This window comes from Callithrix jacchus, chromosome 4, assembly GCF_049354715.1.
Source record: "Callithrix jacchus isolate 240 chromosome 4, calJac240_pri, whole genome shotgun sequence".
Classification (NCBI taxonomy): Eukaryota; Metazoa; Chordata; class Mammalia; order Primates; family Cebidae; genus Callithrix; species Callithrix jacchus.
This window is the reverse complement of record NC_133505.1, coordinates 138,498,504-138,512,220: the sequence shown is the minus strand read 5'-3', so window position 1 is coordinate 138,512,220 and position 13,717 is coordinate 138,498,504. Positions and strand designations below refer to the sequence as shown.

Sequence of the window (13,717 nt, the reverse complement as noted above, 5' to 3'; positions counted from 1 at the left end):
ATCTGGTATGGTTTCACTGTGCAAAAATAAAAACTGTATGTGTTTTATAAATGCATTGAAATATCTGGGAAGATACAGTCCAAGCCTAACACTGGGTGTTTCTAGAGAAGGAAAATGAGTTGTCCAGTGGGAGGACTTCAGGTGGGAAGCTGTTACTTTTTACTTTGTATAATTCAACGTTCAATGATAGTTCTAGAATTTTTAAATAAGAGGGGTATGAGGAAACTTCAAAGAGAAGGCAAGTAGACTAATTTAAAAACTGAATTTGCATAGTATGGCCATTGATTTACTAAGGGTAGTTTGTACTACAATTCAGTAACTGTCTAGCTTCCTAGATTTTATTTTAGCCAAACATTATATAAGTTTGAGAAAATTATCAAGATAAAAGTACATATTTTACAGAGATACATTTTATTTCTTGTATTTTATGTATTTCTGTAAAATGATGTACACATATAGTTTTGCTTTAATTTGGGAAATTTGAGGGTATAACTGAGATAAGGAAATGGCTACAGCTTAGGTATCCCATCCCAAACATCTCTGGAGACTACTATTCTGGAGACTCCTATTGCCTCTAGAGTTTTTTTTTTTTTTTTTTTGAGACATAATCTTGCTCTGTGTCACCAGGCTGGCGCGCAGAGGCGCAACCTCACCTCGCTGCAACCTCCACCTTCTGGGTTCAGGTGATTCTCCTGCCTTAGCCTCCCAAGTAGCTGGGACTACAGGCGTGTGCCACCATGTCCAACTAATTTTCGTATTTTTAGTAGAGACAGGGTTTCACCATGTTGGCCAGGATGGTCTTGATATCTTGACTTTGTGATCCACCCACCTCGAACTCCCAAAGTGCTGGGATTACAGGAGTGAGCCACTGCACCTGGCCGGTCTGTACTGTCTTTATAAATAACAGGTTTTTATAACAGTCATGTACTACTTTTCTAAATTTAAAAAAATACTAGTTAAAACCCGATGTTATGCATGTGGAGCCTGTGCTTTGTGACACTGTGTAAATATATCTGCATAACCGTTTTCCTGCAGTGAAATCTATTTTCTTCATTAATAGACAACAGTATCTATCTATTGAAACATACCTTACCAAATAGCCCAACCTAAACCAATTCTGGTAATTGTCAGAAAATTTTATTCTCTTTCTGTTTCAAAGTTAACTATATCAAAAAGACATAATTTGCTCTACACATCTGAAAACTATCATGGATGGTAATCAAAAAGACAGGTGGGTAACAGAGGTAGAAATAGTTATGAAATACACTTGACTGGCAAAAGAATAAATATCTTAAAACATTTTTTGGCAGTTTGTGTTCCACATGTAGTCAAGAGAGAACATGAAATTCATTCCTCCCTATTTAAAAGATACATTCTTTATTGTGTCTGAAATGGTTTAAGGGAGGCATTTCCGAGGACAGGAATCAATTGCCTGTAGAATTAATCATTTCTGCCAGCCTTCCTCCTCACAACAGAATATTATTCCCAAACTTAGTAAGTCATTTTAAATTAAACTTGAATAAATGTAGTTGGATTTTTCTCTTCAGTTTTTTTTCTAGTATAATCTTTAATCTGATATAAAGTAAACACACACTTCAACATAAAATTGCACCAAGCTCATCAAATAGTATGCTTAGCCCATGAATAAACAATAGGTAAGTGGTTAGAGTTGTGTTCTCACATCCAGTCCCATAAAATCAATTCCCATACAAAAGATCTGCATTAGAGATTTAATCATGAACAAAATTAACCCTGATTTCCTTTAGTTTAGAGACATAATGATTTAGAGGAAGGTATTTTTTTTTTTCTGAGATAGAGTCTCAGTCTGTTGCCCAGGCTGGAGTACAGTGGCATGATCTCAGCTCACTGAAACTTCTCCCTCCTGGGTTCAAGCAATTCTAGTGCCTCAGCCTCCCAAGTAGCTGGGACTACAGGTACCCACCATGACGTCAGGCTAATTTTTGTCTTTTTAGTAAAGATGGGGGTTTCACCATGTTGGCCAGGCTGGTCTCGAACTCCTGACCTCAGGTGATCTGCCCACTTTGGCCTCCCAAAGTGCAGGGATTACAGGTGTGAGCCACCACATTCAGACTAGAGGAAGGTATTCTTAATATGACCATATTCAAAGTTATCACAGCGATATACTTACATGAAAAGTATTTATCTGGGACATCAGAGGGTCTCAATCGAGCTGCAGGTCCATAGATAACTTTAATATTTTTAACATCCCCCAAATATTTATTCAGATATATGTATTTCTTACAACTGCCTTGTTCCATGCCTAGGAGAAAAAAAATCCCAAAACATGCTGTAACCTTAATAAAAAATTAAAATGCAGAGCAGATTTTTTTTTTACTTCCAGAGTTAAATATGGGTGTAGCACTCATATTAGTTGAACATCTGATAAGTAAGACAGAATTTCAGATGTATCTCTTACTTCACTTTTTTCAAAATCTTTTCCATCACCCAAATTTATTTTAATGTTTCTTTTTTATATTACAATATCATTATGTGAGCAAAGAAGAATGTCTTATCACAGTTTTAGACTGAATATGAAAGCCCAGTTATTTGCCCCAAACCACCTAGGATATTAACTTGGAATGTATGTATGTGATTCACTCTCATTCCAAGACTGGAGCTTCTTTAGCATGTAACTTCTCAGGACTGTTTCTAAACATAGATTTCTCTAATTATTTCTGAGGCAAACAAGAACAAAACCAAAAAGAACCTACTTTCTGTATTGCACACTGCTTCTGTAGTCCCGAAACTGTACATAAGCATGTTACAAAGATCACAGTAAGTAAAAGTGAAATTAAAATATTATCAAAATTAATACAGAATGTTTCTAAAGTCAGATTTATCATGCTAAAGAAAACTGAAAACAGATTTATCATGCTAAAAGCATTGTGTCTGGGCACAATGCTTATGCCTATAATCCCAACACTTTGGGAGGCGGCAGTGGGAGCTTAAGGCCAAGAGTTTGAGACTAGCCTGGTTAACATAGCAAGATCCTATATCTACCAAAAAATATTTTTTTTAATTAGCCAGATGTGGCGGCACATGCCTAGTTCCAGCTACTCAGGCGGCTGAGGTAGGAGAATCACTCGAGCCCAGGAAGTCAAGGCTGCAGTAAGCTGTGATCATGCTACTGCACTCCAGCCTGGGTAACAGAGTGAGACTATCTCAAAAACAAAAGAAGAAAACTGAAGACATAATAATCAGCTCCAATTAAATCTAAAATTGCAGAGTTACAAAAATTTAATGTTGAAAAATATATTTTTTAACTACTCAAATTCTTGGTGTATTCCTCTCTCAAATCAGAAGATACAGGTACATTGTGCTTGGCAGACACTTAGGTTTCTGTGAATTCTGTATTTCACTTACATTTTATATTTAATGTAATGTTTTCCTGAAGACTTTCTACAAGAAACTACATTTTTCAAAAAGAATTAACTATAACATTCAGAAGAAATGAGAAAACAATCAAGTAAACTTTCTTCGACTCTTTCACCTGAAGAGTAAATAATGCAAATTCAGATTACCATGATCCGAAATAAGGATGAGGTTCAGGCATCTGTGCAAGTTCAGCTCTTTCAGACCATCCATCAGCATACCAACCATGCTGTCAACCCTCTGCAAGGCTTTGATGACCTAAGAATGGGAAGCAACCTCATGTGATGCATTCCACACTCAGGGCTATTTATGCATAAAGCTCTCTGTTAGAAGAAGAGGAAGAGGAAGAAAAAGAAAGAAGAAAGAAAGAGAGAAAGAAAGAGAAAGAGAAGAAGAGAGAGGGAGAGAGAGAGAGAAAGAAAAAAAGAAGAGAGAAAGAAAGAAAAGAGAGAAAGGGAGAAAGAAAGAGAGAAAAGGGCAACTATGGTGAGCTAATTTACATTAGACTAAGACAGGTCAGGGCTGAGATGTAAAGAACAGTAAGTAACTACAGATCATTAACAATGCAAGAGTCCTAATTCTATACATGTTCAATTTTAAGTTTTGGGAATGACATTAGCTGATCTATTTGTTCTCCCTTCCTAAGGTCAGAATGCTGCTACTTAGATTAGACCCAATTTAAGTCAAAATAATAATGGCTCAAATCTACAGCATCTGGTCAGAAACCTATATGTTCTCAATTACCACTTCATTTTCTACAATTAATTTATTCTTATGCTTTCTGATCATTCAAATGGTTACTGTATAAATACATTTCCTAATTTTCAAATGTTAAAAATTTTCATGAAATGCTTCTTATAATTCAATGTATTTAATTTTCCAAATTAGAAATCATAGGAATACAACCCATTATTTCCTTACAGACTGCATGTATTTTACCTATAAATATAACAAGAACACAGAATGACAAATGATATTGGCAAATTGCTTTCTGGCACTCATTTTATCCTCTCTCCTTGCAAAACCATTTGAGAAAAATTATTGTACAATTTTGTGCATTTTCTGTAATGTGTGGAATCAGCTTAATCTGCATTCATTGTCAAGTATATTTCACCGTAATATGAAATAAGCTCTTTCACCATAATATGAAACAAGACAAAATCTTTCATTCAAAGATATCCAAGCAACAGGAATAGGAATTTTTAAATATTAAGACACAGTGGTTTCGGTGTGCTAGTAATGTTGGAGTTACAGAGTTTGCAAATTGATGGCTATGATTTAAAAAGTAATGGGCTCAACCTTAAATGAAGATGAGTCAGCAAAGCAGGTGCTTTGGCACATTGTTAGTGAATTAGAAAAGGCAGCAATGATTTTAAAATGTATGTAACCTTATAAACAAGAATAAAATGATCCTTGGACTTTTCTCTAGCCAAATTGACCTAGATACGAGTCTTGGGTATCAGTGACTTTAGCAAAAAGGGTAAAAATCACACTACATGTAGCTAATTGTTCAAACCAAGACAACAGCTACAAGAAACTTTTCCCTTTGACCAATTTTGAAATGTCCACGTTGCTGGCATGCGTCTTCCTTATTCTCCCTCTAAGCAGGAGCATTTCTGCTAAATTGAAGTACAGAAGGAAAGGAAGGCACAATGGAGTTACTAACTACAGTGGAGCTGCTGGAGATGGATTCCGATGGAAAGAATACAAAGGGTAAAAACAGACCTAGGTGAGAGCTTCCTTCTCTCTTCACTCTTTTATCCAAGGTAATAGCTACTTTTTAAGAGGGGCAAAAATCTAGGGCAGACCCAGGGAAAGGGAAATGAAGGGAAGATGGTTTAGGCAGTTGTTGTAAATTCAAGTGAGAAAAATAAGGATGCTTTTTTGCCTTCCTTCCTTCCTCTGCTGTTGTTCAATTAGGAAAACAATACACTCAAAAACCAGGATCACGATAGACATGTCAGGCCAGGCTTTAGTCTGAACTCCATGCTGAAGAGTCCTTAAGGCTCACCAACTATCCAGCTTGGGCTATCTGGGCAGGAAAACTGATAGGAATTTGGAAGTGAGGCCCTAGAAATTAAGAAAGAGTGTTTTTTAAAATAGCGTATTACCCCTTGGAATACCCATGGGGCACAAGATAACTACGTAAGGTTCTGACAGGAGGGATGCTGGCATCTTTTCACTTTTATCATGACTAAAAATAGTCAAGTTCCTTACTTTTTACTTCTTTTAATATCTTAGGTAACAGACAAAATATATATGCTCGAATCATTTGGTTTTTTATACGGAGTCCCGCTCTGTCTCACAGGCTGGAGTGCAGTAGTGTGATCTCGACTCACTGCAACCTCCCCTGCTGGGTTCAAGAGACTCTCTTGCCTCAGCCTCCTGAGTAGCTGGGGTTACAGGCACACACTACCATGACCAGCTAATTTTTTTGTACTTTTAATAGAGGCAGGGTTCTGCCATGTTGGCCAGGCTGGCCTTGAACTCCTGTCCTCAGGTGATCCATCTGCCTCAACCTCCCAAAGTGCTAGGATTACTGGTGTGAGCACCGTGCTGGGCCTTCAAATCATTTTCTATTCTAATGCTTTCTGTGTTCCAAAATATTAGGTTGGTGCAAAAGTAACTGCATTTTTTTTTTCATTAAAATGGTAACAAAAATAATATGGCCACGTAAAAACTGAAAGCAGTATTTGCTGTTTTAAAGTGCTACACAGATTAAAAACATAGCCAGGAGCTGGCTAAATTCCTGAAAGGGTGTCTGGAGAAACAAGATGTTACACTGGAAGTGTTAGTCCATGAGCTCTTTCCTATCTCTAGTTTCCTAGGGAATACTCAATAAAAATAATTATTCAAATGTCTCTATACTTTTGACAAAATCTCCCATCCTTCTGTGGGACCTCTGTTGTAAGCAAGGTCTCAGGTGGCAAAAGACATATCTTCTAAGGAAGAGAGTTCATAGAAGGCTTCCTCTGCTCTTTGACTTGTTACCCTATATGTTCATATTGGATGCTTAGCTGTTTACAACATTCTCAAAAAGCACTTGGTATTTAGGCCAAGGTAAAAGGCCATGGAGTGGATAAAGGCTTTCAAACTAAAAACATGGAAGTTAATTTATTATCAGTTCAATTTAACACTGTGGAAAACATAAGCTAAACAATTCTCCCAACTCTTATTTTGTTTAAAGTGCATCCTTTTATTTAGTAATATTGTGCATAATACTCGCTATTTCCAGAAGTCACAGATCTTAACAGAATAGCCTAGCAGCCTCCTTCAAAGCGAGGTTCAGTTTGATGACTGGATTTAATGAAGTAATTACTGATAAAAATGTACTTACTTCACTGCTGACTGGTCCATATGAATGACCTGAAGAATCTGGTTCTTCTAAATACAGAGTGTAAAAGTGTGGTCTAAATCAAACAGTATCAAAATGTAATATTTTACGAACACATTGAAAAACAGAATGGAAAAAATAATTCATCAATTGATAGGGATTAAATTTTCTAACACTAGGTTAACAGTTCTACTGAGAAATAATTTACAGCTTTGAAATTCTTCAAAATGTGGTGTGGTCATTCACTAAAGAATTTATTCCAATATAAAACATCATAGCAAATAGCTAAGTTTTGTTGCATCCTATTTTAAAATAGAAATACTACATTTCTACAAAAAAAAAAGTATTTATGATAGAAATTAATTGCCTACATACCTTTCATCTTTAGGAAGCTGTAACCACTGAAGAACAGCTAAAATCCTTTCTTCAAATGGTATTGAACTAAAATTAAGAATAAACAAAAATGAAAGATGTCTGACAATCGTTTAAAATACAGATTTTTTTCACTAAAAATGTCATCAAAACCTACTAAGTGCTATTTAGCATCTATTGTGTTTGAAATCAATTAAGGGTTTTATTTGAAAATTTAATTTCCCAATGAAGGAATGAAAGTTAGGTTTTACACAGAAAAAAAGGTTGCAATTGGATTTAAAACGTTGCTTGCTGTCCTCTACTTGAGGATATATTCATGGACCTGACAATAGTCACTGCTTACCACGTGAATAACTCATGTGTTAATATATTTTGCAAAGCATGTATCACGAAGAACTCACTCACTGATGACTCAGCACAGCTGGGGAGTAGGCACCTGAGGAGCTGATAGCAGTTCTCGAGGCAATATCGCCTGAGCAAAATTGATTATGCCTTCCTCTGGACATAGGTTTTGTTTACACACTTCCAATCAAAGTTCTTGCCCCACCACAAGTACAATGAATTGTGTACTTTACTAAACCTTAGAAAGTCAGAGACCATATACTATTAATCTTTGAATCCCCATGCCTAGTGCATAACCTCTTTGTTTTGTTTTGAGACAGAGTCTCACTCTGTCACCAGGCTGCAGTGCAGTGGTGGATCTTGGCTCACTGCAATGTCCACCTCCCAGTTCCAGGGATAACCCTGCCTCAGCCTCCTGAGTATCTGGGACTAAAGTTATGCATTACCATGCCCAGCTAATTTTTTTGTTTGTATTTAAGTAGAGATGGGGTTTCACCATGTTGCCTAGTCTGGTCTCAAACTCCTGACCTCAGGCAAACCGCCTGCCTCAGCCTCCCAAAGTGCTGAGATTACTTGAGCCACCACATCTGGCCAATAAACTCTTAATTACTGTCCATGGAATAAAAACAGTGGCAAATAAGAAGGTGGAGAAGAAGCATTGCACCATGCTCATGGAAACCATAAGAACACAAACTAGCATAAGATCACAAGGAAAACTGCTATGCATTTTTTGTCTGGGATTTAAGATATTTTCTGTTCACCCTTCTAAACACCTTGTTGTATTGATTTTGTGATAGAGATTTTATAATTTTAAAATAAATAAAATTATTTTGATAATCTTGCTCAAATTTGCCAAAGAGATTCTTCCATTAAAAAGTTTCTGTTTTTTCTCAATGCAGCATGGATTTCAAATATCACAAAGAGGTTATTCTAATCAGTTTCTTACCTTAGAAAGCATATCTATTAATTTAAAAATGGAAATCCAGGGGTACCATTAATGTCATCTTTTAAATAGTATTTCCAAACACAATAGATGCTAAATAGGAGAAAATCATTCCTACCTGTGTCCTCTTTAATACATTCATCTTTTCCTTCTCTTGGTTCTGAAACCACCTTTACAAAAATTATAACTGAGGAAATTATGACAGTGAAAGAGTCACATCTAACCGATTCCATCTTACTTCTAACCTTTAAGCTGTCCTTGTTCATTCCTGAGCATAGGCTGAACTAACCTTCAGAAGGAATTTAGTTCATAGTTTAACTCTGACACAAAATTGGTAATAGCTCTTCCCCTCCCCCCAAAAAAATTCCCTTCTTGCCTGGGAACCGGTCTACCTTAATGGGACTAACAAAGCTACAAGATCAGAAAGTATGGTTTAGGGGACATGCAGCCTCCAGCTGTAAGAGTCTAAACTTCCCCAAATTGCTCTTGAGAATAACATCACTAGCGTAAAACCTAAGATTAGTGCCTGAGATATTTTGCAGACCCTATAGTCCATGCACCAGCTGACACCACCCAGACTGGTAATCTGGCTCAACCAGTTCTGCAATCCCACCCAGAAACAGAAGACAGCAAGAAAAACTCACTTGACCCCCTATGATTCCATCTCCAACCCGACCCATCAGCACTCACCACTTCCCAAACTCCTATCTGCCAAATTATCCTTAAAACCTTATATCCCAAAATGCTCGGGGAGGCTGATTTGAGACTATTAAAACACTGGTTTCCCACATAGCTGGCCCTGCATGAATTCCATTTTTTCCAATGCAATTCTCCTCTCTCGATAAACCCACTCTGTCTAGGAAGTATACAAAGTGAACCTCTTGGGCAGTTACAGTTCTTTCTCTTTCTAGAGTTAAGATGTGCAGTACCTCCACTCCCAGATGGCTACCTTCATCATGATCTCATTTTTCATACCTGCCCTAAAGATCTGAACTAAACACATTATCAGTGTTTCTAGAAAGGCTCTAGAAAACACTTGTCTAGTTTCACTGTCCATTTACCATTCACCTAAACTCTTGGAGAAAGAGTTCTTCAGTTCTCATTTTTCAGCCATCATATCACTCAAATGCTAAAGCTTAGGATTCAATAAAAAGGCGATTACATAAGAATAAGCTGTTCTATGTTACAGATTCTAGAAAAAGTTCATTTTACATACCCATTATACATTTTATAGATGTCTGGGAAAATTCCATTAATTTCCACATCTGATCCTGGCCAGAAAAATGTGCCAGACTTGAGGCCTTGATACTTAGCAGTGAGCCAAATCTGGAGCAGATGATGAAGGAAAATTAAGAAATCCTGCAAACATTCCTCTCTTAGGAAAGTATATGTTCATGCAATACCAACGCATTCCTTGTCTAAAAGTGCAAGGTCAACGAGCTTCAGCAGTTAGATCACAAGAACCATGTCATATGACTCTTATGCAGCAACAAGATATTAAATAGTCAGAGATTAACTCCTGTAACTTCTGGAGCTAGAACCCTAATTAACAGATTTCTCTTGAAAGAAAAAAATCATGAATATACATGTCTTTAATTTGCTGAGATCTCTGTGTATGTAACTAACTTTTTTTTTTTGAGATGGAGTTTTGCTCTTGTTGTCCAGGCTGGAGTGCAATGGCACCATCTCAGCTCAGTGCAACCACCCTCTCCAAATTTCAAGCGATTCTCCTGCCTCAGCCTCCTGAATATCTGGGATTAGAGGCATGCACCACCACACCCAGCTAATTTTGTATTTTTAATAGAGATGGCGTTTCTCCCTGTTGGTCAGGCTGGTGTCAAACTCTCAACCTCAGGTGATCCACCCTTCTCATCATCCCAAAGTGCTGGGATTACAGGCATCCGCCACCACACCCAGCTGTGACTAACATTTATTAAGCACTTATTATTTCCAATCATGGCTCTAAATAGTATTCCTACAAGTATGCTACATTATTAATTCACATAATCCTCATAATAATCCTACAAGGTAGTAAACAGTATTATCTACAGTATGGATATGATAAAACGGAGGCACAGACAGAATGATTTGTCCAAAGACACACAGCCTTAAATGTCAGAGCTAAAATTTGAATTAATAACCTTCAAACTAACTATCATGCTCTTTGTCCTTCTAAGAGGAATATTATGATTATTTAAATAGAACCTATATAATTATTGTGACAATTTTAAAAAGTAAAAAAAGGAGAACACAGTTAAATCACAATGAGAAAAAAACCTCCTAAATTAGCATATGTAAATAAAACCAAGGCTTTCAAAAACAGTGTAGTTTGTGTAGATTCTGGTAGAAGAATTGATCAGAAAAGAAAAATGGCCCAGTACAATCCAAATTCACCTCTGAAATAAACTACTCTCCTTTTACACAATTATATAAGTTATGTTTAAGATTATCAGCATTCATCTCCATTTACAAAAGAATGGCCACAGATACATCAAATGAAATAGGTTATTAAAAGCTCCAGAGAATCTGGTTATTTAACTCTGATTGGAAAAGATGAGAATAATAAACTATTTTAGTAGATAAAACAAAGAACTCACCGGTTCTCCTTTGTACCACTCAGGATTAAATTTCTCTTTACTTTTAAGTGAAAAGGAAGCATTCATTTTGGGATCATACATTTTATTGTCAATTATGCCATGAGATTCTGGATACAATCCCTAAAAAATATCAAACAGACTTTATGCAAGTTGTGAGTTTATTTAACGTTAAATAAAGTCACAGAAAAAAATCATCCAAGAGAAACTGATAACTGAAGCCACATGGAATTATAGTAAGTTTAAGGAAAGAAAAACACAACAATCAGGTAATGTCAAAACACAATCAACCACTTAAGATTTTATGTTGTATTTGTGATTTAAACTATGTAATAGGAAAAAATAAGTCCGTAAAGATCTATATAAAAAAGGCAGCCTCGGCTGGGTGCAGCGGCTCATGCCTGTAATCCCAGCATTTTGGGAGGCTGAGGTCAAGAGATCAAGACTATCCTGGCCAACAAGGTGAAACCCTGTCTCTACTAAAAATACAAAAATTAGCTGGGTGTGGTGGCGCACACCTATAGTCCCAGCTACCTGGGAGGCTGAGAAATGCTTGAACCCAGGAGGCAGAGGTTACAGTGGGCCAAGATCGTGTCACTGCACTCTAGCCTGGTATTCTGCCTCAAAAACAAAAACAAAAACAAAACAAAAAAATCTGCAGCCTCCCAAATTTTGAAACAATACTGCTGTTTTTTTAAATTGCTGAGTAAAGCATTTCTGCAGAACAAATTCCTTTTTTGGCATGGTCTCAGAGTAGCTTGTATCAATATAAGCTAACATACTAATTTTCTGGCTTCAATTCTAAAGCTTAATGAGTTCTACTGTTTTACTTGACTCAAATTAAATATGGAAACTTTGAAACAAAAACAGTACTGTAATCCTATTTGGAGTCAGGCAAAGTGGCTTGCTTAAATTCATCATCAAGATGATTGGAAAGACAAGTTGTGGACACAGGAGTTTAGGGCAGTTTTTTGGCTCAAATAAAATAAGCCACAAAACTAAGATACAAGAATCAGAAAATCTTGACTCTTAAAGGAAACCAGGAAATCATTTCTTGAGGACTTGAGTCATCTCTTTTCAGAGATGAGAAAATGGTGACCCAGCAGGTAAAGTGACCTTTCCAAAGCCACTTTCAGCTAGTTCATGGCAGAGCAAAGATCAGAACCTCGGTTTCTTTGCTTAACCACATATGAGAAGATAAGTCGTTTTTCTTTGATCTTAAATCGATCCCCTCAAAAAATGTTACAATTCCATCTCACTTCTGCAAAGAGATCAAAGTTGAAATGCAGAGCTTACGGTGACAATGCTGTAGTGATTGGGAAACGTTTTTGTTGGATATACCGGTCTTATGTTTTTAGTATACGTTCCACACTTTTCTAGAAGGGAAAAAATAAACATTGTTATTAGACACATACAACAATTGGCTTACCTCATTTAGTGGTAGTACCACAGCAGTCTAAACCATGTAAAATAAAAAATTAGCCCAGGAGGGATTATAATCAGATGAAAATTCAGGATGAATTATAAAGCAACACTGTGGATACAATTCAATGTTAAAGATGACCTCATTTCTCAGAAAAACATTAAAATAATGAAGTCAATTAAATAATGATCCCATACTTCCCCCATAACATTACTTCATTCAAGATGAACAAGTTATAATAAAATGATGCATGTGAGTTGTAATAAAATGATGCAAGTTCTTTGATACTACTTAGTGGTCAAACACCTAAATTATAAGAGCTAGAAAAAGAAAACTGAACTAGTAGCTAAGTCTATAAATTAAAACAAGGGTGAAGGAATAGCTGGGAAGACAGTGTCCCAGGTCATAGACCTAGAACCGGCTAACCTTGGACAAACTCAGCTGCTTTAAAGACAAAAGGCATCTTGTGGCTTCAGATCCAAGAAAGCCCAGAAGTCCGATTATTCCTGGTCCCCTGCTGATCTAGTTCTGGTACCTTATTCTTTTTCTTTTTCTCCTGCCTCTACTATTGAGGAGGAAACACATAACTAATGATTCCAGCGGTCAAAACTCCATTACCTAAAAATGTCCCGCAGATTGGCATATGTCTATATATCTCACTGCCTTCTAGCAGTTTAGAATTACAGGATACATGCCCTAATTCTTCAGAACTAGGGCTTGGGCTCATTGTTTATTGATTTATTTTAAACTTCATATACAGGTACCCCCAGCTGCTTAACTCTAAAGTCAGGATGCCACATTTGGCACCACGGAGACAAGCTCTCCTGATAATGGGAGAAAAGGGCTGTATTTACACTTCAAAGGCCATGGGCCTGCTGGGAAGAACACATTTTGGCCATGTAAAGTTAAAGCCTTTTTATGCAAAATATTTAAAAAAAGAAAAAAAAAACTATCTTCTTCCATGTAGAAATTAAAAACTAAAACATTTTAAAACTCTCCCAAAATTATTTTGTCACTTCGTAAGACAAGCATAATGACATACACATAAATTTACAGAGTGATTTTAATGTTTAAAGCACTTCACATAATCAAATCTGTTAAATAATATTTTAGAATTCCAGAAAAAACTAAAGTAACTGTATTCACTTACTTCCATTTTAGTCCAGTATTACACTGTAGTTGCTTAAAGGTTGTTAACGTGATTTAAAACTCTGGCATCAATATTAAAAAAAGACCATTCTATTTCATGGGAAATTGATAGAAAAACCATTTAATTAAGGCTTGATTGGGATTTCAAAAAACTGGAAGAGTCCAAT

General features: G+C 36.4%; 1 protein-coding gene across 3 annotated transcripts in view; it reads right to left on the bottom strand.

The window, feature by feature from the left end:
* ENPP1 (ectonucleotide pyrophosphatase/phosphodiesterase 1) overlaps positions 1–13,717 on the bottom strand; it is an 81,625-nt gene that overhangs the window by 17,839 nt on the left and 50,069 nt on the right. For all 3 annotated transcript variants that reach the window (XM_078370794.1, XM_002746966.7, XM_078370795.1), the window contains exons 7-13: positions 12,275–12,354; positions 10,982–11,101; positions 9,601–9,710; positions 7,103–7,168; positions 6,731–6,803; positions 3,543–3,651; positions 2,150–2,281 (exon numbers count right to left, since the gene is read on the bottom strand). In XM_078370794.1, coding sequence (XP_078226920.1) covers positions 2,150–2,281; positions 3,543–3,651; positions 6,731–6,803; positions 7,103–7,168; positions 9,601–9,710; positions 10,982–11,101; positions 12,275–12,354 — 690 coding nt within the window. The remainder of the gene's footprint in view (positions 1–2,149; positions 2,282–3,542; positions 3,652–6,730; positions 6,804–7,102; positions 7,169–9,600; positions 9,711–10,981; positions 11,102–12,274; positions 12,355–13,717) is intronic.